The 26,842-nt window shown below is 42.8% G+C and overlaps 1 protein-coding gene across 2 annotated transcripts in view; it reads right to left on the bottom strand.

Moving 5' to 3' along the window:
- The window catches only part of LOC117501569 (retinoic acid receptor beta-like), a 956,089-nt gene that overhangs the window by 172,368 nt on the left and 756,879 nt on the right, over positions 1-26,842 (bottom strand). For both annotated transcript variants that reach the window (XM_034160474.1, XM_034160475.1), the window contains exon 6: positions 24,710-24,914. In XM_034160474.1, the coding sequence (XP_034016365.1) occupies positions 24,710-24,914 (205 nt within the window). The remainder of the gene's footprint in view (positions 1-24,709; positions 24,915-26,842) is intronic.

Here is a 26,842-nt window from a genome sequence, read left to right as displayed (position 1 = left end):
CCTCCAGAGATGAGACAGATGGCGCTGAGGAGCCCTGTTTCTGTGTCGTCCATTTCGATGGGAAGCAGCTGGTTGGCAAAGGTGAAGACCAGGTCGGTGAGGGGGCCGAAGCCGGCGTTGTGCATCTGTGTCCGATTGAGGGTCAGGCCGTCTGAGAAGGTCATGGTGTCCTGGTCCGGGGTGTACCTTGTACAGATTCGCAGGATCTGCAGAAAGAGACGTAGGATGGCCTCAGTCACTAGACAGTACTAGGTCCATAATATTTGCACATTTTAAAGGCTCTCCAGCACAATGTAGTCAAGTGATGTGTGAGACCCGTGTGTGTGGATTCATTCATGACTTTGTAATTTGTTGCTATGATGCAGAACACATCAGCGGTTCCCTGAATCTGACCGATCCATGATAAAACAGATATGTCATCACACGTGACAGTCAGTTTGTCAAAACCCTAGTATGTAATGTAGCGTTAGTGACTGATGATATGGCCGGGGTTTAGTGTGTAATACACAGTGACAGAACCATCTGCAGAGTTTCAAGACTGTCATCGTTCCAGAATCCTGGTATTCATTGTTACTTCACAGTTATGCTCCAGCTTAATCAGTTTTATGAACTTTATTGTTTGTTCACTTTCCAGTCATCAGGTTTTATGCTATTTTGGATAAGAAGAGGAAGAAATTGGAAAACTGTATTTTCTGGAGTATAAGTCTGTAACCACACAGCACAGGAAGTACGCCCTCTGCAGTGTTTCCCTGAGGATTTTTTTTCATGCCCAGTGGTACTCAAAATGTGTTGGACAGAAAAATGTGAGGTGCTTGCAGCGTAAACGCTCTTTGTAAGTGATAGATTCATTTTTTAATGTAATTCTGCTAAAGTCCTGCTGCATTTGTGGTTTAACCTCCCCACACACACACTTTTCACAGAACAATACACAAGTATTTTTCATATTAACACTAACAGGCCCAGAGAGCAGACTTTAGTCTGCAGTGAAAATCCTCCAAAGTTTAGCATATGACCAACCTCCACCTTTGTTCTATAAATGAGTTGATACATTTACATTTTATTTATATTGCACTTTACATTTGTAAACAAATCTCAAAGTGCCACAGAGGTTAAACAAGAAGCATAAAACAACAATCAACAACAATAAAAATAAAACAAGATCAATTAAAAATCCCTTAAAATTAGCAACTATAATTCATAAGCTTTCTGAAATAAAAACGTTTTAAGATTTGATTTAAAAGAGTCCACTGACTGTGGCGCCCTCAGGTGGATGGGCAGGGCATTCCACAGGCGTGGTGCTGCTGCCTGAAAGGCTCTGTCCCCCATTGTGTGGAGCTTGGTTTTGGGGACCTGGAGGACGTGACTGTTGTTTGAGCGGAGGCGTCTCATGGGCTCATGGGGGGACAGAAGTTCTTTGAGGTACACTGGTGCACCGCCGCAGACACACTGATAGATCAGGAGGCAGATCTTATATTCCACCCTGAACCTAACAGGGTTGCTTTGTATCGCCTCCATATGCCTTACCTCTGTTCTGGTTTCTGTATTTTATCCAATATATGGACTGATGTATGTAATACAGGGTCCCCTGACTACTGCAATGCACTGCAGACTGGTGGTTATTACCAGTAATAATGGCTGTAGGTGTGCACGTTGGTGATCTGTTGTCCATAATAGTCTGATCACACACATCACATGCACTTTATTGGTGCAATAGTCAGGGGACCCTGGTTTACATGTAATCAGTTCATTGGTTGGATGTCAGTCAAAATCCAGCAGTGAGACACAGCGGGTCTTCAAAAGAGTGGACCACAGTGCTCACTCTGCCATGCCAATCCCCTTGCTTGCCTTCCACCCAGACCTCAGGTGGTGATGGAACCGCACATGTACGGTGTTCAAGGTGGATTCTGCATATTCCTTGCTGCATTCTGGGGTTTTGTCCTGTGTTCTGGCCACATTCAACCTGCACTCTGGGTATTCATACTGCGCTCTGGCTGCAGTCAACCTGGATTTGGGAGCTGCTGCACACCGAACGCAAAGCATTTCATGCAGCTTTGGCACACATACTGCATATTCAAATGGCATTTGTACATGGCTGTCCGAATGTCTGTCCCTTCTGACTGCGCCTTGAAGTTTGGATTTTTTTTCCCAGTTGCCCTGATTCAACCTCATGTTCATTTGTGTTAAGTGTGACAGGGTGTTAAAGCAGGTCCACATGTGGCCCGCGGGTTCCAGTTAGTAACCCTCATTCATACGTACCAGAATGTTCAACTTGCTGTTCCACTGAGAAACTTTATGAATCAAAATACTTTTATTTGTTTTGTTTATTTATTTTTTTAGTGACACATTGAATTTTTCAGCACTGATTGAGAGTTTTTGAGGATTTTTCATGAAAAACATCTGCAGTGCACATGTGGAGTTGGCGGTGAAGTCCTTCGACTAATGTCAGACTTCTTCTTCTTGTAATTATCATTGTCATCATTATTATCACTACCAGTAAAACTCTGTTTAGTACATATCAGATTCTGACAGCTGACACCTTCTGTTGGAAGCTCTGACTGCTCTAATGTGGACAACAGTGGAAGTTTTGAACATCGTGTTGCAGTCAGCTGACCACTGGGAAGATGAAAAAAACCCACAATACTAATTAGATGATTGAGGTGCTGTCAAATCACTACAAAAACATTTACACCGCAAAAGATTGTTTGTGTGACAGAACGCCAGAATCAAAGTGTGCTAGAATGATTATTCACATCCAAATGAATGGTTTGTCTGTATATTTTGTGGGTGTCATTAAGAAAACATTCCTGCCCTGGCGAGAGTTCCTGTTAGCCCGGTGGCCAGCCAGGCATGTAACACTGCAGGGGAAAGTGCTGCTCTAGTTCTTCTATAGTGATCTTTGACTGGACCAAAAGTCTGAATCAGGTCGTAGATCAGATACAACAAAACAATGACCTTCTGCACACACACTCAAAGACAAGAACCTGCAGGTTCCCCTGCTGTACCATGTGTGTGTGTGTGTGTGTGAGTGTGCGAGTGTGTGTGTGAGTGTGTGTGTGTGTGTGTGTGCGTGTGTGTGTGTGTGAGTGTGTGTGAGTGTGTGTGTGTGATACCGACTAGAGTAAGGTCTATTTACCTCTCTTACCTCCCCGGTAAGGTCTATTCCAGGGTACTGGAGAGGAGAATTCGACCAATGGTCAAACCTTGGATTCAGGAGGAGCAGTGTGGTTTTCGTTGAATAGGGGGGCAAAGCTCTCGATTTACCGATTGATCTACGTTCTGATCCTCACCTATGGTCATGAGATTTGGCTCGTGACCAAAAGAACGAGATCGCAGGTACAAGCGGCCGAGATGGGTTTCCTCCACAGGGTGGCTGGGCGCTCCCTTAGAGATAGGGTGAGCAGCTCGGTCACTCGGGAGGAGCTCGGAGTCGAGCCGCTGCTCCTCCACGTCGAAAGGAGTCAGTTGAGGTGGCTCGGGCATCTTTTCTGGATGCCCCCTGGAGGCCTTGCTGGAGAGGTGTTCAGGGCACGTCCCATTGGGAGGAGGCCCCGGGGAAGACCCAGGACACGCTGGAGGGACTACATCTCTCGGCTGGCTTGGGAACGCCTTGGGATTCCCCCGGATGAGCTGGGGTAGGTGTGTGTGGATCGGGAGGTCTGGGCGGCTTTGCTTGAGCTGCTGCCCCTGTGACCCGACTCTGGATGAAGCAGAAGAAAATGGATGATGGATGGAGTAGCAGTATTTTTGCAGTGGTAGTGCATGCAGTTGTAGTATGCAGTAGTAACATTTGCAGTAGTAGTATAACTTGTGTGATAAAGTCCTGTGCCTCAGATGCAGGTCCAGAGTCTGTGAGAGAGATTTTGCAACATTGTTTCAATTGAATGAGGATCAGCCAATCAGAGCAGAGCGGAGCAGAGTGCTCTTAATATCACAGCTTAACTGCTCACATTTACACAGGACATAAACTCTTCAAATGTGAGTCAGTCCTCACATCAATCGTTTGACACAGCTCCAATGGACTTCTTCAGGTCAGACTTTTTACAAAATATACAAAAATGCCTTATTTTGTTAATAAATCATTGGCTCAAAGTTGTCAGTCACATGGTTTGTGGTCCTCACACCGATGGGTATGAACTTTGCAAATGCTGCTACTGCCACTACTCATATACTAATACTGCATATACTGCTACTACTACTGCAGAAAAAACTGCTACTGCAGGAGTAGAAGTTCTCCTGTAGAAGTAGTTGTTGAAGGAGCAGTAATAGTAGTATTATCTGCAGTAGCAGTAGTAGTGGTATTTGTAGTAGTAGTAGTAGTAGTAGTAGTAGCAGTAATAGTGGCAATAGTAGAAGTAGTATTATCTGCAGTAGCAGTAGTAGTGGTATTTGTAGTAGTAGTAGTAGTAGTAGTAGTAGTAGCAGTAATAGTGGCAATAGTAGAAGTAGTATTATCTGCAGTAGTAGTAGTAGTGGTATTTGCAGCAGTATGTCGTATAAGAGTGCTTGAGGCATGTATTTTTATTTTTGCTCCTTTTTGTTTTTTACATAAAATCTAAATATTTGTCAGAAGAGGTCAGTGAAAAGTCTGGTGACCTGCAGTACTTGAATTGTCCACTGTGGCGCAATTGAGTAATTTTCCTGCAGTACCAGAGTTCTGCCATGAGGGCGCTGTGTGTGAAAATCCGGTTGAAAAATTCTCGACCCGGCTCCTCCATACCGGGCGACATCTTGGTCCTTGATCTCTACTGTCATGGAGGTTCTGAACTGCCCCTTAGTCTGACCCTTCACCTAGGACCTGTTTGCCTTGGGAGACCCTACAGGGAGCACAAAGCCCCCGACAACATAGCTCCTAGGATCATCCGGGTACGCAAACTCCCCCACCACGATAAGGTGGCAGCCAGAGGGGGAGCCAATGCCAAACTACTACTACAAATACCATCATTTTCACTGAACAATAAATAAAGAAAAATGTGCTGTAAAAGTATACAGGAAAATGTTGTTTTGTATGTGTGGAGGAGGTGAAGAGTCCAAGGTCAAAGGTTACAGAGTAATTTTTTAAAAGGGCAAATTAGACCTTTGGTCGGGCCTTTAGGTATATCTTTTTCTTCATAATTCAAATTTGCTTTGACGGAAAAAATCTGTGTTGCGACTGTTGAGCTGAAATTCCAAGGTTAAACGGTCAAACGAAGCCTTAATTGGTTAAAGCACAGTCTACACAGTACAACATGAACTGATGTGGGGGATGGGGCAGAGCATATGCAGTGTCTTTTTGGGCCTTATTCAACATTTGGCACAAGGTAAAAGGCTGAAAATGTAGTATGTTGATTGTTTGTATAGGTAGATTGTGTGTACAAATTTTGAAAGGTCCAAGGTCAAAGGTTATGGAGTAAATTAAAAAAGGAGCAAAATTAGGCCTTTGGTCGGGCTTTTGATTATATCTTTTTCTTCTAATTCAAATTTGCTTTGACAAAAAAAATCTGAATAAATAGTATGTGTTTGGGACCACCTCAGTATTGTCTCTACTTATTTCCAAGGTTCCAGGGTCAAAGGTCATGCAATGAAAATTAAAAAGCACTTTTTAGGCCTTTAAATGCTTTTTTAACCTTTTTAAAGCTTACCAATGGAATTTTGGGCTGAAATTCGACTTTGTCATTGTCCTGACTGTCTTATATATGAATATCTTTGTTCCATCTCATTATGACCTTTAGTAAAGGAAGTAGCGTCCCTTAAGGATGTACGAGCCCAGCTTTTTATGGCTATTCAAACATCTTTTTTTAATGTGCCACAGGGATTTTGGAGTGATTTGATCATTTCCCCAGTTACAGGCCTTAATTGGTTGCAAATTGCTGCCCTTCAACTGCCCGCCGCGGGCAAACTGTACGTCCGGAGAGAGATGAAACAAAGCTGTTCTACTTGTATTTATGTGATCTAAAACATTGTGAAAATCACCTGCCAGCTATATGTACAAAGGAAAATGTCTTTCTAAGGCCTTCATGTCAAAGCCTGTGACAGGCCTGACCCCTTACCCCATTCTGAGGGGCTGTTTAGAGACAGCCCATTATCTCCTTGGGGGTCCTGGGGAAAAAACAACTATGCAGTCTTGTAGAAGGCCCCCCAGTGATCTTATGTGCCTTGTTTGTTGTCCCTAGGGTCAAAGGTCACGTAAGTATTCAAAAAAAGCAAATTTAGGGCTTATATGCTTTTTTAACCTTTCGGATACTTACCAATGGAATTTTGTGCTGAAATTTGATTATGTCATTGTCCTGATTGTCCTATAATAAATATGTTTGTGACATCTCATTAAGACTTTTAATAAAGGAAGTAGCTTCCCTTAAGGATTTGCGAGCCCAGCTTTTTATGACTAGTCAAACCCTTGTTCTAATCTCGCCGCAGTGATTTTGGAGTGAATTGGTTCATATTTGACCAAGAGACAGGCCTTAATTGGTTTGCACCTCTGCAGTGTCTCTGAGCCTCCTCACAGGCCCCGAGCAGGAGCTGAGGGTGGGGGATGGACAGAACATATGCAGTGTCTTTTTTGGGCCTTATTCAAATATATGAAAAAGCCACAGGTCTAAATATTTACCATGTGTATCACAGTGTGATTTTTTTTTGCATAATGATGAAGTGGGGAGGAGCCTCCACAAGGTTAAAATAGTTTGATTGGTGAAAATGTGCATATTTGGGTGGGTTTAGGGTGTGCTTAAAATTCAAAAGGATAAAGTGAAATATATGATGAAATACATATTTGTGGAAAAAAACATAGTATTTATTTTTTTAAGGTTGCGCCACATGATGCTCACATATGAGACTGCACACTACCTTTTAAAATAGTTTTTTTCCCTCTAACCTCACGAGAGGGAAAAAGACTTACAAATTGCTTCAGTAGATTTATGACAATCCTGTAAATGATATTACAGCCTGTCATTGAACATATTTCAAATAAAAGTCTGCAAAAGGTCATTTTTTTTATGGTTGCATCATATATGCTATTTTAAAACTTTTGCATTATGGGACAAAAGTTGCATAAATATTACAAAGGCAGTGAAAATTGAAACACTTGAAATTTAAATATGACTACAAAACACACTGAAATCAGTCCAAATAGGGTAGATAATAAATTTGAATGGATTCAAAACAGTTTTAATGACCCTTTAAATGACTCTAAAATAAACAGATGAGTAATGTTTTTTATGATAATGAAATGCATCTTCAGCAGGTACTACATATATTTTATCTTTTTGCACATGAATATGCATTTTAACTACTATAAATAAATTTGAGTTGCACGTCACTGACCCAGGAGCAGCGTGGGGGAGGGGAGATGCACCTGCGTGGTCTGTGTGAGAGACGGAGCCTTCTCAGACTTCAGAGACTTAGAGAACACCACGATAAATGTGAGCGCAGATTTAACATGTCCAACATAAACCAGAGAGAGCAAAAGAAACTCTACAGCTCCTGCAGGTAAGAACTTTGACTTTTAACTTACTTGTGTCCGCATGCTACCAGGCTAGTTAGCTAGTTTTCTGACCACATGTTAGTAGTGCAAGTGATATATTAAACATAAAAGAAGTTACTTTCTAGTGCATGCTTGTGTTGTGAAACGTGAGCGCTCTAAAGCCAAAATGTGTATAATTTATCAACAAATATGATGTAAAACAGGGTCAAACTACAACTCCCCATAATGCAGCTGCTTATCGTTCCCTCAGTGCCCTCGTGAGCAGACAGAGAGAGGAGCAAACCATATGACTTTACACTTTCCTCAGTATCATCAGGTTAGCTTCCTATCAGAGCATGGAACTTAGCCATTTGTCATTTGCCATGCTAAAACTAAAAAGCATTATCCTATATATTTGTCTATTCAACTAAGGTTAACTAGATAATCAAATATTATAGTTGATCAGCTAGGTAATTTTGGATCTTTTGTATTCTCAGATGTCAGCATCACTCTGTACGGTGCATGATTTGCAGAGCCACACCAGTGGTAAACTTAACATGTTTTAGTCTTAGTTTTTAGTCAAATCATTCTTTTTATTTATAGTCTAGTTTTAGTGAACTACAATGCTCTGTAAATGTAATCAACTGAAATTTAAATCAATTTAAAATTAATATTATTGACAATAATCATATTAAATGAAGTCCCAGTGTCATGGAGCTTCTCCCACAGGAACAAAGCTCTAAACTTATTCCTCTACTTGAGGATTTAAATGATATGAGGCTTTTTAAAACTGTGTCTGAGTGGCTCTGGTGTTTTAGTCCTAGTTTTTAATTTTCATTTAGTCTTATTTTAGTTGACAAAATATGTGGATTTTAGTCTAAATAACTGATTTTAATTCAGTTTTAGTAAAAGTTTAGTCTAGAAAAATATTACTATGACTAAAATTATGACTAATATTTTATTCGACAAAATTAAAACTGACCCACACACATGACCAAACCTAAGTCTGTGGGCTAAACAATCCACATTACAACTAGGGATGGGTATCGAGAAGCGGTTCCTTTGGTATCGTTAAGAAATGATTCGATCCACCATCAATAAGCTTTGTGCTTTACGATTCTGTTATCGGTCCTTCAGAGTGGCCGTTGTTTTGGGGGGTGTTTGTCAGGAAAATGATCATTTCTCCACATTGATTACAGACCCTACAGCGGGTCCGTGATCAACTTTTCTGCAGCACGGCTTTGCTCTGAACCTTGAACCAATCGAAGCAGTGGTTCGCAGATTGAAGCAGTGGTTCGATCTGTTGCTTCGTTTATACTTTCTTTCGCTTAATTTTCCCCCGCTAAAACCCTAAAGAGCATAAGTCTGTGAGTATTATTTACCTTTTCTATGTTAAACTGACCTGTTAAGGTCTTCTAAAACAGTTGATAAATGTATTTTATAACTTAAAAACGGGAGCGATGCTAATGCGTTAGCATGTCTATGGCGTTTTCAATGTTAAAACCTAGCATTACGCAGTTCCAGCCGTCATCACGTTCGGGTGCATTTGTTTTCAAATTGTAATATTTCTTAAATTATTTTTGTTTATAAATAATCTAATGTATTATATACAATGTTAGAGAAGAGGCAAAAAGAACCTGTCACATGGAAATTCATAAAAACATATATCTCCTTTGCAGTGGGCTGGAGCGACTGCACAGCGTGCACATCAGCAGGCTGTGCCAGGTGAAAAGAACCATTTGATCATGTGTACACTCAGCTGGTGATCTGAATGTCACGTCACCCACGAACTATGGTCCACAGGACTCGGTGTCCTTCGGCATGCCGCTTGCTGGACTCAGGTGCAGGGCCTGCTGGACACGCCGGGCCAGTAGATGTGGACATGATAAGAGTGCACTGCTTCATTCATGTCATTTCATGACTGTACATCTATGACCATGGGTCATACAGAGGAGCATAAGGATCATACTTGTATTGTCCACTTGATAAGAGGGATTAAATATTAGAAATTGCGTTTTTTTTTTTTTTTTTTGGGTGTGGTCCCCCCACCACAGCAGCGGCACGATGTGGTGCCACTCGTGCCAGGTGCTTGCACTCTATTCGTGCACGTGCACAAGCATGCACAAAACCGTTGCAGCAGTATTGTGCACGTCTGTTGGACTGTGTGTCCCTCCAGACAGCAGGTGAAATGTTTCACGGTTCCCCATTTCGTTTTTTTGTTGACAGTTTTTTGGCCAGTTTCTGCTTCTTTTGCCCATTTTTATGTTACGTGTGAAGGGGACCTTAGTGACCTACACTTCTAGCTGCCGGTGATCTCATTAGTGTTCTCTGTTTAGTTATTCCTCGGCCTCCTTTACACAGAGACTGCTACCTGCTGCTTTGGACTTGAATTAACAGTCTTTTCAAGACTTTTTTACTTTTTTACCTTTTTACTTTTTTTTTTACTTTTTTACTGTGCTCCAACGCCTAAGGAAGACCTCTAACGGTCGAAACATCGCGACGGAGCACTTTTATCAGCTAACTTTCATCAGCGTTGGCAAGCTAACTAGCTAGCTAATGCTTTCGTTTTTATTTTTTTTATTTTTTTATTTTATTTTTTTCTCTTTTAGCACTGTTGTCGTGCGTTATCTGTGCTGCTCCACAGCGTGTTTAGTTGATTTTTATTTTATTTTAGCACCGTTGTCGTGCGTTCGCTGTTGTCGTGCGTTCGCTGTTGTCGTGCGTTGCCTGTGCTGCTTCATGGCCTGTCTGGTGCCTTAACTAAAGCATTCCTTCTGCTGAATCACCTTTAAATTATTTACACATTATTCACTTTGTGTGTTTTTGGGAATCCGCTAGGTTGGGTAGCTACTAGCTCTTAGCCGATTTAGCATGGCGGCTTCTCCTGTCTCTCCCGTACTTTTCTGCTCGGGTGTGAAATGTTTAGTTATTCCTCGGCCTCCTTTAGCAGTAACGGTACTTGTAATAAGTGCAGCTTATTCGTAGCTTTGGAGGCCAAGCTGGGCGAATTGGAGACTCGGCTCCGCACCGTGGAAAATTCTACAGCTAGCCAGGCCCCTGTAGTCGGTGCGGACCAAGGTAGCTTAGCCGCCGCTAGTTCCCCCCTGGCAGATCCCGGGCAGTCGGGAAAGCAGGCTGACTGGGTGACTGTGAGGAGGAAGCGTAGCCCTAAACAGAAGCCCCGTGTACACCGTCAACCCGTTCACATCTCTAACCGTTTTTCCCCACTCGACGATACACTCGCCGAGGATCAAACTCTGGTTATTGGCGACTCTGTTTTGAGAAATGTGAAGTTAGCGACACCAGCAACCATTGTCAATTGTCTTCCGGGGGCCAGAGCAGGTGACATCGAAGGACATTTGAAATTGCTGGCTAAGGCTAAGCGTAAATTTGGTAAGATTGTAATTCACGTCGGCAGTAATGACACCCGGTTACGCCAATCGGAGGTCACTAAAATTAACATTAAATCGGTGTGTAACTTTGCAAAAACAATGTCGGACTCTGTTGTTTTCTCTGGGCCCCTCCCCAATCAGACCGGGAGTGACATGTTTAGCCGCATGTTCTCCTTGAATTGCTGGCTGTCTGAGTGGTGTCCAAAAAATGAGGTGGGCTTCATTGATAATTGGCAAAGCTTCTGGGGAAAACCTGGTCTTGTTAGGAGAGACGGCATCCATCCCACTTTAGATGGAGCAGCTCTCATTTCTAGAAATCTTGGATCCTCCAAACTGTGACTATCCAGGTTTGGGACCAGGAGGCAGAGCTGTGGTCTTACACACCTCTCTGCAGCTTCTCTCCCCCTGCCATCCCCTCATTACCCATCCCTGTTATATGGCTGGGGGGGCCTGGCTGCCTTTTTGTTTCTGTCCTTTGCTTCTCCTTCCAGGTGGTTTGCATTTGGAACTGAGTGGCTGTGTTGCTGAATTTATCAGGACCTCACCCTGATCACCTGAGGCTGATCACCTGCGGCTCATCAGGACTCACAGCTGTGGTGCATCTGCATGGATTCGAACATGGTGGCATTTAAGACTGGAGTGCACAGTGTGTATTTGCCAGAGACTCGACCTTGTGACCAGACGGGTGAGATCGTCGTCTCGGGAGCCATCTCATCATCAATGGATGCAGAGAACGTCCAGGTTTGATGCACGGTCTGTGAAAGAGGAGGGGGTGAGGTCTCACGCTCGTCAGCACACTTCCTGAGGTACGTTAGATTTTGTGACTAACATTTATACAGTCAGTAAATGTGGTGTCCCTCACACCTTTATTATATTGAGCTGTATGTTAGTCATGTATCGACTTCCACTGCAGTGGAGTTTTGTGAACTGGATGTTCCATGCCTGCAGGTTGGGAAGTTGATTAGTAATCAAGCCAGGAAGTGTTGCTGTTTGTACACCTTTAAGTGTTCTCTCTGTGTGTAGAGTGTGGACTCACATAATGGTTCCTTCTTTCACAGACTCGGTTTGTTGCGGCCACCTGGGGGGTGTCGGCGGGGTCCTTGAGTCCGAACAGCTTCTGGCTCCGGACCGTTAGCGCTGCTGGAGCGCACCACGCCAGACCGCACTTTCTTTTGTTTTTTATGTATCACTGTTATGTATTAAATTCAGTTAGCCTTTGTACCGTGCTCTGCTTATTTCATACTGGGTCCTTCAAACGCTGGTCAGTTCTCCGAGCTGCGTCCGACACTAACAATCCCCGTAGAGACGGTACTGTGAGTTTCTCTGTGAATTTTCAGACCTTTTGTCTGACTTAGTGCTTAGCTCAGATAAGATAATTATAGTGGGCGATTTTAATATCCACACAGATGCTGAGAATGACAGCCTCAACACTGCATTTAATCTATTATTAGACTCTATCGGCTTTGCTCAAAAACTAAATGAGTCCACCACCACTTTAATCATATCTTAGATCTTGTTCTGACTTATGGTATGGAAATAGAAGACTTAACAGTATTCCCTGAAAACTCCCTTCTGTCTGATCATTTTTTAATAACATTTACATTTACCCTGATGGACCCTGCAGTGGGGAATAAGTTTCATTACACTAGAAGTCTTTCAGAAAGCGCTGTAACTAGGTTTAAGGATATGATTCCTTCTTTATGTTCTCTAATGTCATATACCAACACAGAGCAGAGTAGCTACCTAAACTCTGTAAGTGAGATAGAGTATCTCGTCAATAGTTTTACATCCTCTTTGAAGACAACTTTGGATGCTGTAGCTCCTCTGAAAAAGAGAGCTTTAAATCAGAACTGTCTGACTCCGTGGTATAACTCACAAACTCGTAGCTTAAATCAGATAACCCGTAAGTTGGAGAGGAAATGGTGTCTCACTAATTTAGAAGATCTTCACTTAGCCTGGAAAAAGAGTTTGTTGCTCTATAAAAAAGCCCTCCGTAAAGCTAGGACATCTTTCTACTCATCACTAATTGAAGAAAATAAGAATAACCTCAGGTTCTTTTCAGCACTGTAGCTAGGCTGACAAAGAGTCAGAGCTCTATTGAGCTGAGTATTCCATTAACTTTAACTAGTAATGACTTCATGACTTTCTTTGCTAACAAAATTTTGACGATTAGAGAAAAAATTACTCATAACCATCCCAAAGATGTATCGTTATCTTTGGCTGCTTTCAGTGATGCCGGTATTTGGTTAGACTCTTTCTCTCCGATTGTTCTGTCTGAGTTATTTTCATTGGTTGCTTCGTCCAAACCATCGGCATGTTTATTGGACCCCATTCCTGCCAGGCTGCTCAAGGAAGTCCTACCATTATTTAATGCTTCAATCTTAAATATGATCAATCTATCTTTGTTAGTTGGTTATGTACCACAGGCCTTTAAGGTGGTAGTAATTAAACCATTACTTAAAAAGCCATCACTTGACCCAGCTATCTTAGCTAATTATAGGCCAATTTCCAACCTTCCTTTTCTCTCAAAGATTCTTGAAAGGGTAGTTGTAAAACAGCTAACTGATCACCTGCAGAGGAATGGTCTATTTGAAGAGTTTCAGTCAGGTTTTAGAATTCATCATAGTACAGAAACAGCATTAGTGAAGGTTACAAATGATCTTCTTATGGCTTCGGACAGTGGACTTATCTCTGTGCTTGTTCTGTTGGACCTCAGTGCTGCTTTTGATACTGTTGACCATAAAATTTTATTACAGAGATTAGAGCATGCCATAGGTATTAAAGGCACTGCGCTGCGGTGGTTTGAATCATATTTATCTAATAGATTACAGTTTGTTCATGTAAATGGGGAATCTTCTTCACAGACTAAAGTTAATTATGGAGTTCCACAAGGTTCTGTGCTAGGACCAATTTTATTCACTTTATACATACTTCCCTTAGGCAGTATTATTAGACGGTATTGCTTAAATTTTCATTGTTACGCAGATGATACCCAGCTTTATCTATCCATGAAGCCAGAGGATACACACCAATTAGTTAAACTGCAGGATTGTCTTACAGACATAAAGACATGGATGACCTCTAATTTCCTGCTTTTAAACTCAGATAAAACTGAAGTTATTGTACTTGGCCCCACAAATCTTAGCAGCATGGTGTCTAACCAGATCGTTACTCTGGATGGCATTTCCCTGATCTAGTAATACTGTGAGAAATCTTGGAGTCATTTTTGATCAGGACTTGTCATTCAAAGCGCATATTAAAAAATATGTAGGACTGCCTTTTTGCATTTACGCAATATCTCTAAAATCAGAAAGGTCTTGTCTCAGAGTGATGCTGAAAAACTAATTCATGCATTTATTTCCTCTAGGCTGGACTATTGTAATTCATTATTATCAGGTTGTCCTAAAAGTTCCCTAAAAAGCCTTCAGTTGGTTCAGAATGCTGCAGCTAGAGTACTGACGGGGACTAGCAGGAGAGAGCATATCTCACTCGTGTTGGCCTCTCTTCATTGGCTTCCTGTTAATTCTAGAATAGAATTTAAAATTCTTCTTCTTACTTTAAGGTTTTGAATAATCAGGTCCCATCTTATCTTAGGGACCTCGTAGTACCATATTACCCCATTAGAGCGCTTCGCTCTCAGACTGCGGGCTTACTTGTAGTTCCTAGGGTTTGTAAGAGTAGAATGGGAGGCAGAGCCTTCAGCTTTCAGGCTCCTCTCCTGTGGAACCAGCTCCCAATTCAGATCAGGGAGACAGATACCCTCTCTACTTTTAAGATTAGGCTTAAAACTTTCCTTTTCGCTAAAGCTTATAGTTAGGGCTGGATCGGGTGACCCTGGACCATCCCTTGGTTATGCTGCTTTAGACGTAGATTGTGGGGGGGGTTCCCATGATGCACTGTTTCTTTCTCTTTTTGCTCCGTATGCATCACTCTGCATTTAATCATTAGTGATCGATCTCTGCCCCCCTTCACAGCATGTCTTTTTCCTGGTTTTTTCCCTCAGCCCCAACCAGTCTCAGCAGAAGACTGCCCCTCCCTGAGCCTGGTTCTGCTGGAGGTTTCTTCCTGTTAAAAGGGAGTTTTTCCTTCCCACTGTTGCCAAGTGCTTGCTCATAGGGGGTCGTTTTGACCGTTGGTGTTTTTCATAAATTGTATGGCCTTGCCTTACAATATGGAGCGCCTTGGGGCAACTGTTTGTTGTGATTTGGCGCTATATAAGAAAAAAGTTGATTGATTGATTGATTTGGTTCTCTGTTGATTTACTGCTGGTGAACTAATGCCATAGGTACTGTTATCGCTGGTCAACTGGTTCTCCTCTTTTTCTCTCTGTCCAAGTTGCTGTCACTGTGTTCCCAGAGGCTGGCACTGCTTCCAGTGGACCAGTCTAACCTCAAATTGGCATTTGATGTCTATCAGAAGTCTTCAACAGCTGAAACTTGAGACACTGCACCAAGATTTGTCATTTATACTTTGATAACTGAGTGTTTTTTCTCATCTTTTGTAAAAACCTTGTAACTGTAATGCCGCGTTCACACCGGGCGCGATCAGACGCTACAAATTTGCGTGGGTCGCCAGGCGACGGATGCGCCTCCTTCGCCCGGTGTGTCACTCTGCTTGGGTGGACTTTTGCTGTGAAAATTCGCCCTGGTGCATCATCAAATAGGAGGAGCTTCCATTCCGCTCGCCGGCTCCGGTTGTCAGTCAAGTTAACATGACGGACCTGATCACATGGAGCGAGTTGCTGTGGAAAGCTCCCAATACAGAGTATCATTATTTGCTGCAGGAGTTCAGTCTGGTGACGGCCGCTTTCAGCGGTCCTTCCACCTCTGCGGGACCCAGTTTGAGGATCAACTGTCCCGTTCGCACGCGCACATGTAAACAATTAAAAAAAAAAAAGAAAGAAACTCTGCTGCTTGCTGCAGCTCACTCTTCCCCCAAAAACTCTGTCATAATTGTGTTTAGAAACCAGTCACCATTTGTTTTATTATACATCTGTGTAGTTAATTAAGAAAATATTCTCTACAGATGATTCGCTTGCGCGCGCACGTAAAAGAAAAGAACAGGAAAAAGCTCCACTCCCGCTGCTGCAAGTAGGGCTGCTGCTCGCTCCAAAAACTCTGTCATAATTGTGTTTAGAAACCAGTCACCATTTGCTTTATTATACAGCTGTGTAGTTCATAAGTAAAATAATCTCCAGGATGATTTGTGCACCGCTCCCCGCTGCTGTGATGCTGCTGTTCGCTCCAAAAACTCTGTCCTGATTGTGAAATAAAGGACAAAAGAGACATAAGTCCTGCTCACAGGCTGCTACCAGACACAGGACATGTTCACATCTTCAGTCAAACTCCAGATATCTCCACGTCACTACATATTCAGTCCCTGATTGGTCATCGCAGCGCGACGAGACGAAAAAGTTCAGATTTTTGAACTTGGGGAGGAGGGCAACGCGACGTGACATGACGCAATATCGCGCCACAAATGCGCAAAATGCTCAAAATTGCTTCACTCGCATCGCTTCACTCGCCTCCATTGCGTCGCGCTGCGCGGTTTGGTGCCAAAACGCGTCCTTACATGGGGATTACATGGCAACCTGTGGCTGCAGTCGCTCGCGTCGCGCCCGTTGTGAACGCAGCTTAAGTTTGGTCTAAGTAGTGGGTCACCCCTCTGAGTCTGGTCTGCTTGAGGTTTCTTCCTCAAAAAAGCCAGAGGGAGTTTTTTCTTACCTCTGTCACCTGTATTCTTGCTCAGGGGGTTTGGTAAGGTTAGAGCTTACATGTATGAAAGTGTCTTGAGCTAGCTTTGTTGTGATTTAGCTCCATATAAATACAATTAAATAAATTTAATTGAATATGGTTAAATGTAGAAAATAGTCCTGGACCTCAGAGGGCTTACAGTGTTTACAGGAAGAATGGGGGAAAAAACTCCTGAAAGTCTTCATCACTTGTATCATCATTGCCGAGATGTTTTTCAAGTGTTGTGAGAAGGAATGGCAACATTACAAAGTGGTAAATGTTTTAGCGTTTCAGGCCTGAAACCCTGGAATGGATGAACATGAACAAATGAAATCAAGACCACACCAAACAAAATAGTTGCAGCTGTACACATGTGACCAAATGAAGCCTAATTCCTTCTCCAAGGAGGTCTCAATTTCACAATCGGTGCAGTATATCAAATAAACTGTTTTGACCGTGGTTGGGTCATTTTTTAAATTTTTCTTCAAGGCATGTCTTCCTCCTGAAGATGGGAGTGGATTGTGCACGTGTGTGACCACACAGCTTCAAGAATGCACATTTCTGCCCTTGTGCATCCACAGTTTTTGATGTGATTCTCCATAGTTTTGTGCATGCGGCTCATGGAGACTGAAAATGTGTGTGAGGCCCCTTTAAGACGTTAGTCACAAACTAAAAACCTTACATTTCAAACATTTCCACAAACGGAGGCCGTTTAGCCTCAGACCTAAATGAAGCCTCTACACATGTTCTCTATCAGGCCATAAGGTGGCACTGTGTGCAGTGAAATGACTTGTGATGCATCTCCAATCAGACGTGTCTTCCAGTGGATTATGCAAGAGTGTGTAAGAGTGTGTCAGGTTCACTGAGGCTCCGAGTTCACTGTGTGAATAAAAACCCAACAGAACCTGAACAGCAGCACAGAGGAAGCTGTAAATGTACAGTTTGTGTGTGTGTGTGTCATTTAATTTCATTTTCATTTCAATGGTGCTTTATTGACATGGGAAACATACGTTTACATTGTCAAAGCAAGTGTTACGTATATCAACAAATAAAAATAAAAATGAAGAAGATGTACATACAGTCAACAATATTCCACAACAGCGGTGGGCAACTTGTTCCAGAAAGGGCCAAGAGGGTGCAGGTTTTCTTTGCAGCCACTGATTCCACCAGGTGATTTCACTGATTAATATCACTTTGAGCAGATGGAATCAGTTAATCAGTGAAATCACCTGGTGGAATCAGTGGCTGCAAAGAAAACCTGCACCCTCTTGGCCCTTTCTGGAACAGGTTGCCCACCCCTGTTCTCCAGTAAATAATAAACAGGCGATGTGGGATTGAAATAATAGTAAAAAATAGTGTTTTCTGTGTAAAAATATACTATCCTATAAATGTGTTATGTTATAGGTAGATAAAGTGACGTAGCAGTTTAATCTCTTGTTTGGGTTTACTGCGGTTTATGTCTGTTGCTCCTCCTTTTCTTCTCACAGCGGCTCACAAACCTTGCTGCTGTGTTTGCACATTGTTGTACTTCAGCCAACAGATAGCGAAGTTTGTCGATGTTGGTCGTGCTGTCAAAGTCTGTTTGTGTTTTGTGATCTGTGTCTCTGTTCGTGTCTCTGATGTCTTGGTGCAGCAGGCAGGTGGTCAGGAAGTGCAGCTCGCTCCCACCTGGTGTGTGAGCAGTGGGTCTGTCACAGTCTGTGTTCTCTGGGGAGCCAGGTCTGTCTGTGGCGACCTTTCTCCACGGCCAGGCTGTGCTCACTGAGTCTGTACATGGTCGAGGATTTCCTGAGCTTTGGGTTGGTCACAGTGCTCAGGTATTCTGCCACTGAGTTCTGTCTGTTTCGTGCCAAACAGCATTCAAGTTTACTCTGGTTTTTGGTTGATTTTTTTCCATTGTGTCACATAGTTTTCTTTTTGTTTTAACATCATTTGTTTTAGTCTAACAGGGTTTGTATTTGGTGGCTCTGCTTGTGTTTGTGTAGAGTCCTAGAACCTGCTGGCTGAGGGGACGTCTCTCTACAGTCTCCTGTGGATCAGGGCTTTTTTATGGAGCGTACTGGGGTCACTATTTTAAGGTGGTGATAAAATTTAATTGCTCTCTTTTGAACTTTAATAATTAGTGGATATCGTCCTAATTCTGCACAGGTTGCACTGTTCTGTGTTTTCTGTTGACCTGCAGGATGGATTTGCAGAATTCTGCATGCAGAGTCTCAATTTGGTGTTTGTCCCATTTTGCTAAATCTTGGTTGGCGAGCGGGCCCTGACCTCACAACCATAAAGAGAAATGGGTTCTATGACAGAATCCCTTACTTGGAGGTAGAAATTTGTGGAATTGGAAGCTAGTGTTGGTGGAGGTTTCCACTCTGAGTGCGGTGCTCCAGTTTTATACTGTGTTAGCAATTTAAAATCAAGAATGACCCACACTGTGAAAGAGACAAATCCACTGAATAACAGACTGATCAACTGACCGACTCCACCGGTTGGGTTGCAAATTGTCATTAGGAAACAAAATAATCATTACTAATGCCTATAATGTGTCATGTCGGCACTGATGTCCAGTTATCGCAGCATGACGGGAAGACACCAACTGGAGTGACAACAGTCCATCACAGTTTACTGCCCAGACAAGGCCAGTACCCATTTAAAGCTGGGTGGACTGAGACCATGCTGATGAAGGACACAGGTAGCCTTAAAGTACTAACAGGAGGAATTAGATCAGCAGATCAAGTCCTCTGCTAGTGAACTAGTGTTTAGGCCAGGAAGGGTCATAGATACCACATAGAGGATGCACAGTAAATTTTGCAGAGTACTGTGCTGGGATAAAATTTGGTCCCAGTCCAAATACAGTTAAATATACTCTATCATGGTGCTAAATCAATTCTGTCACAGTGTAAAATCAACTCTTATTGGAGTGAATCAGCTGCAAATCGTGAATTATCTGCAAACCATTAATTGCAAAATGTGAATACTGAAAAAATATCTCCCAAAATGTGAACAAAGGTCTCACAAAACGTATATATCATCATGATATATGTTTTTTTCTCAGTTTCAGTAGTTTATGGATTTCAGTTTCTGCATCGATTACTGCAGGAAATCTTGATTGTAAACCCTGTCAGTGCAAAATGATTTTTTTTTTTTGGTTGTGTGTGTGTGTGTGTGTGTGTGTGTGTGTGTGTGTGTGTGTGTGTGTGTGTGTGTGTGTGTGTGGGGAGGGGGGGGGGGGGGAGAGGGGCAGTACAGCCGGTGAGGTGGTGAGCTGAGCCCGAGCAGCTCTCACTACTGGTGTGACCCGCCTGGTCCCGCGCTGTGCGTGTCCTGCTCCGGGGACAGTGACAGGTGTTTGACTGGGACTGTGAAACACCTGGTGGTTAAGGTGTTGGGCTTGAGTCCAGAAGATCATGGGTTCAAATCCCCGCCTGACTGGAAAATCACTAAGGGCCCTTGGGCAAGGCCTTTAATCCCCTATTGCTCCTGGTGTGTAGTGAGCGCCTTGTATGGCAGCACCCTGACATCAGGGTGAATGTGAGGCATTATTGTAAAGCGCTTTGAGCGTCTGATGCAGATGGAAAAGCGCGATATAAATGCAGTCCATTTCCATTTGACTGTCCACCTGTCAAACACTAACATAGACATCAAACTCAGAGAGGACAGAAACCTCCACGGGAGACTGAAGGTAGAAAGATATTCACAGATTGGAAGTTCACAGCTCAATACATCTGAAGAGAAACGTTGTAGAAAAACAAACAACACTAGTTCTAACCTCAGGAAGGTAGGCGATAAACTGCAACCTTATTTTTATCCATAGAGTCGTCCTCTGAGCTGAAAAAATATCATTGATCTGAATGAGCAGGCAGCAGAGAAACAGAGGCATCAGGACCATCAAGTGCAAAAACGAAAAGAGACACCAGAAAAATATTCAGTAAATTCAGGTGTGGTGACACAAAAGTTACTGAATACATCAGTGATCTCCTGCTGGTTATACTACAGCCACTCAGTTTGAAAAAATGTGCCAAAATTTAATTTTGGTGATTTTTGAATCATTAAAATACGTAATAAAATGAACAATAAAATTCATTCAATTTTTGCATATTTTTCCAAACTGAGTGCAGGAGACCACTGGTGTGTGCAGTAAATCTGGTGATACCACACCTGAATTTATTGAATATTTTTCTGGTGTCTTGTTTTTACACTTTGTAGATGGTCCCTAAGCTTCTCTTTCTCTGCCGCCTGCTCATTCAGATCAATCATATTTTTTTCAGCTCAGAGGACGACTCATATGGATAAAAATAAGGTTGCAGTTTGTTGTCTACCCCTCTGAGGTTAGAAACTAGTGGTGTTTGCTTTTCTACAATGTTTCTCTTAGATTACTGAGCTGTGAACTTCAAATCTGTGACTATCTTTCCTAACTTTATCGTGTCTGTCCCCTGTGAGTTTAACACCTACATTAACACACCGGGGCTGCTCCAGGTTGCTCTGTGTGTCATTATGACGACGCCACGTGGAAGCAACTCAGTGCCAAGATGATGCAGCTTGGCACCAAACAGCACAAGGGCGCAAAGGAGGAAGCAAGTCGGGCAGCCGAAAAATTAAACCTGTTAATTTTTTTTGGCGTCCTGTGCTTGACGCAGAAAGGAAGGGTGGTTCCAGCGCAAGTCAGGGCAAAGAGGCGTTACCCAGCGTGACTCGGAAGCCAATTTATGATTCCTGCTGTGTTCCATTTTTCCCGGCAGTATAAATCACGCAGGATTGTTTTATACCGTGGACTTAACGCAGTAAAAACTACACCTGAAAAAAAAAAAAGACCACAGAAAAAAAAATGCTGACTGATTGCCAGAAAATATCCAGTAAAAAGTCCAGACATCTCTAGTCCACTCATGGACGTTCGTTCATGCGTGCACATGTGAATAATTAAAAGACAAAAAAAGTCTGGCTGCAGGCATTAGTTCCTTGTTCTCTGCTCAAAGTCTCACATCACAGTTAATGCATCTCACAGTCAAGGGAGGAAAGAAAAAGAAAAAAAAATGTCTGCAGGCAGTAGTTCCTTTCTCTCCTCAGACTCTCATCACAGTTAAAAAAGGACATAAGTCCAGGACATGTCAACATCAAGTAGAACTCCAGACATCTCCACATTTGCTCAAGGACGGTTCGTGCTGTTGCGCGCATCTCGCAGTCAAGGGAGGAAAGATAGAGTATAACAGAACTCAGAGTGCAGCCCTGCAGCTCTGCACAAGAACAAATATAAAGTAGAAGAGAAGTCAGAGTGCACAGTCTGTCTGCAGCCAAACTGTGCCACTCTGACTTCTCTGTGCAGAGAACCTGCAGTGCTGCGTTCTCCCTCCTCTCTGCCCCCTGCTGCGCGCACCTGATGCAGATATTCCTGCTCCATCATGACACCACAGGAAGCAACTGGGAGCAGCCCCAGTGTGAAAGGGACTTTAGATTTGACATGTGTCCTGCCCCAGCCACACCTGCACTGTCCCCAGAGCAAGACACGCTCAGCGGGACATGGCATGTGACACCAGAAGTGAGAGTCACTTGGATGACCTCACCACCTCACCGCTGTAGTGACCTCCGCCCCCACAAATCATTTTATGGTGACAGGGTTTGCGATCAAGATTTCCTGCAGTAACTGATACATAAACTGAAATACATAAACTACTGAAACTGAAATATAATATATATATATATGAATGATATTCACTTTTGTGAGACCTGCGTTCTCGTTTGGGGAGATATTTTTTCAGTATTCCCCTTTGCAGTTAATGGGGGGATAATTCAGGATTTGCCAGCTGATTCATTTTTACATGAGTGTGTCAGTGAGTTGAATCATTAAAAACAGTTATGACTTAATGAGACAGCAGGGTGGTGGCCAAGTGGTTAATGTGCTTGGTTTCAGTGCAGAAGGTTCTGGGTTCAAATCCCACCCTGCCACATTTCTCCAAGTAATGTGGAGTTGCATCAGGAAGGGCATCCGGTGTAAAACCTGTGCCAATTCAACATGCAGATCCACCTTGGATTGCTGTGGCGACCCTGAGTGCAAAACAAGGGACCAGCCGAAGGGACTAACTTACTTAATGAGACAGATATGATGTATTTTCTGATACAGTGGTAACAAAGAACATTATTTACCATTACACAATGGGCCTCATGTATCAATGTTGCGCACCTTGTGGCGTAAATTTACGGCGTAAACTTGAAATACACCAAGTCGCCGTGACATGTATCAAGCAGTGCGCACCTGCCATTTCTGGCATACGCCTGACGTGATCTTGATAAATGCGGCGGGTGGAAACGATCGTAATTATAATATACACGCCCATAAATATTCAGACTCCGCTTCAGACACACCCTCATTTTACGACATGGAAGCCAGGAAGACGGCAAAGAAAAAGAACTCCACCAATTACGACGCGTGCCAATAGAGCGTCAAAAGTGGCCATCGTATCAATTGTTTTGTAGTATATAATCAATAAAGTGTTACAGTGGTCCCTCATAATCGCTGGAGTTACATTCTAAAAAATAGCCCGTAATACGCGAAAACGCGACTTAGTCAGCGTTATTTTTTACAATTATTATAGACGTTTCAAAGCTGTAAAACCCCTCACTACACAGTTTATACACTTTCTCAATCAGGCATGAACATTTTCTCACTTTTCTCTCGTGTGTAAACACTCTCAAAGTTCAAACCTTAGTAGGAAAATAAGACCAAACTGTTTTCAGGCCCAAACATTTGTTTGAGAAATAAAAATAGAACGTTTTCCTATAAATAATTATGATGGCTTTTAGAACTAATGAATTAATTTTAATGATCAACGAACGAGGTCGGACACATAAGAAATTATTAATAGTGACTGACCAGTATGTCACAGATCGGGCCTCTGCGTCCTGACGCTGCGCCTTTTCCCACTCACATCTCGCTGCAGCAGGTGTTTGTTTCCGTGTGACAAACACAGTTATGAGTAGTTGTTGGCGCTCTTTTCTCTTCTGGGCAACAAGATTCTTACAAACAGATACGCAGAACACAGAACACTGTAAAAAAAAAAAAAGGCATGCAAAATTGGACTAAATACTCCGCGAGACTCCGAGGCCACGACAGGTGAACGGCGTTATAGCGAGGGACCACTGTATTCTCTTTTCACATGTCAATAATTCTTGACATGTGGATATTTGCTCGCTCAAATTAATAAGACACGCCTAATCTGTCAGATTTCTTTATTTTTAAATGTATTTCTGTATTTATTTTATTGTGACAAATGAATGGAGACGACAAAACTGGTTGCAGCACGAGCGAATTAAGGGAATGATGAAACTACAGTTGTTATTATCAATTTCATAGTCTAAAACGATCACACCACATGAAGTTAAGCTCAGCGCTGCTCTGGCTCCAGGCTCGAAGTCTGGAGAAAAAGGCGAGCAGCGCTTTCCTTCCTGTCTGCGCTGTAGCCACAGATCGTGCTCCATAACAATCCCGCAACGGCGGGATTTGTATTGATTATTATGTAGTATAATCAGGAAAGTGTTATTTATGTAACATATGCATTGATTTGTATAATGGCACTGTTTATCATGTTGATCATCTTCATTTTTATGTGGATTCCAGCGCTGGTTCATTTTGGTGTATAATTTACGCCACCTCTCGACCTGGTGTATATTTTCAGTGCAGCGTACGCCAACGACCACATTGATAAATGCCAAGTGGTGCAGCCGTTTTGGTGTACACCCCATATACGCTCAAATATCGCCGTACGCAACGTTGATACATGAGGCCCAATGTGTATTTGGCATCTATGTGTTTACATCCGAAGTCAGATTGTAAGTAGTTTTAAATTTGGTCAACAAGGCTTCAGTTTGAAAGGCTGAAAATCAAGAAGCCACACAACATTGATTGTTTTCTGCACAATGTCCAGAAAAAAGCATAGTTAGTATTTGCTCCCATGATGAGTGGTAGTTATACTGTAAGTAAAATTTAGTGGCTCTGTCTCAGACACTAAAGAACCTTTTTTGATGTAACTCAAAAGAATAAACTTTTCAACAAGTTCTGAATATTACATCTGCAGTTTGTTGAATAAATCCTTGGCAGACAGAGGGATCTGATGGACTTTATATCATATCAGTAAATGCCCAGAGTTCATCCCTCACACGCCTACCTCCAGAGATGAGACAGATGGCGCTGAGGAGCCCTGTTTCTGTGTCGTCCATTTCGATGGGAAGCAGCTGGTTGGCAAAGGTGAAGACCAGGTCGGTGAGGGGGCCGAAGCCGGCGTTGTGCATCTGTGTCCGATTGAGGGTCAGGCCGTCTGAGAAGGTCATGGTGTCCTGGTCCGGGGTGTACCTTGTACAGATTCGCAGGATCTGCAGAAAGAGACGTAGGATGGCCTCAGTCACTAGACAGTACTAGGTCCATAAATATTTGCACATTTTAAAGGCTCTCCAGCACAATGTAGTCAAGTGATGTGTGAGACCCGTGTGTGTGGATTCATTCATGACTTTGTAATTTGTTGCTATGATGCAGAACACATCAGCGGTTCCCTGATCTGACCGATCCATGATAAAACAGATATGTCATCACACGTGACAGTCAGTTTGTCAAAACCCTAGTATGTAATGTAGCGTTAGTGACTGATGATATGGCCGGGGTTTAGTGTGTAATACACAGTGACAGAACCATCTGCAGAGTTTCAAGACTGTCATCGTTCCAGAATCCTGGTATTCATTGTTACTTCACAGTTATGCTCCAGCTTAATCAGTTTTATGAACTTATTGTTTGTTCACTTTCCAGTCATCAGGTTTTATGCTATTTTGGATAAGAAGAGGAAGAAATTGGAAAACTGTATTTTCTGGAGTATAAGTCTGTAACCACACAGCACAGGAAGTACGCCCTCTGCAGTGTTTCCCTGAGGATTTTTTTTCATGCCCAGTGGTACTCAAAATGTGTTGGACAGAAAAATGTGAGGTGCTTGCAGCGTAAACGCTCTTTGTAAGTGATAGATTCATTTTTTTAATGTAATTCTGCTAAAGTCCTGCTGCATTTGTGGTTTAACCTCCCCACACACACACTTTTCACAGAACAATACACAAGTATTTTTCATATTAACACTAACAGGCCCAGAGAGCAGACTTTAGTCTGCAGTGAAAATCCCTCCAAAGTTTAGCATATGACCAACCTCCACCTTTTGTTCTATAAATGAGTTGATACATTTACATTTTATTTATATTGCACTTTACATTTGTAAACAAATCTCAAAGTGCCACAGAGGTTAAACAAGAAGCATAAAACAACAATCAACAACAATAAAAATAAAACAAGATCAATTAAAAATCCCTTAAAATTAGCAACTATAATTCATAAGCTTTCTGAAATAAAAACGTTTTAAGATTTGATTTAAAAGAGTCCACTGACTGTGGCGCCCTCAGGTGGATGGGCAGGGCATTCCACAGGCGTGGTGCTGCTGCCTGAAAGGCTCTGTCTGTCCCCCATTGTGTGGAGCTTGGTTTTGGGGACCTGGAGACGTGACTGTTGTTTGAGCGGAGGCGTCTCATGGGCTCATGGGGGGACAGAAGTTCTTTGAGGTACACTGGTGCACCGCCGCAGACACACTGATAGATCAGGAGGCAGATCTTATATTCCACCCTGAACCTAACAGGGTTGCTTTGTATCGCCTCCATATGCCTTACCTCTGTTCTGGTTTCTGTATTTTATCCAATATATGGACTGATGTATGTAATACAGGGTCCCCTGACTACTGCAATGCACTGCAGACTGGTGGTTATTACCAGTAATAATGGCTGTAGGTGTGCACGTTGGTGATCTGTTGTCCATAATAGTCTGATCACACACATCACATGCACTTTATTGGTGCAATAGTCAGGGGACCCTGGTTTACATGTAATCAGTTCATTGGTTGGATGTCAGTCAAAATCCAGCAGTGAGACACAGCGGGTCTTCAAAAGAGTGGACCACAGTGCTCACTCTGCCATGCCAATCCCCTTGCTTGCCTTCCACCCAGACCTCAGGTGGTGATGGAACCGCACATGTACGGTGTTCAAGGTGGATTCTGCATATTCCTTGCTGCATTCTGGGGTTTTGTCCTGTGTTCTGGCCACATTCAACCTGCACTCTGGGTATTCATACTGCGCTCTGGCTGCAGTCAACCTGGATTTGGGAGCTGCTGCACACCGAACGCAAAGCATTTCATGCAGCTTTGGCACACATACTGCATATTCAAATGGCATTTGTACATGGCTGTCCGAATGTCTGTCCCTTCTGACTGCGCCTTGAA

This window comes from Thalassophryne amazonica, chromosome 20 (genome assembly GCF_902500255.1).
Source record: "Thalassophryne amazonica chromosome 20, fThaAma1.1, whole genome shotgun sequence".
In the NCBI taxonomy this organism is placed as follows: domain Eukaryota; kingdom Metazoa; phylum Chordata; class Actinopteri; order Batrachoidiformes; family Batrachoididae; genus Thalassophryne; species Thalassophryne amazonica.
The sequence above is the reverse complement of the archived record's forward strand: the minus strand, read 5'-3'. Positions and strand labels throughout refer to the sequence as shown.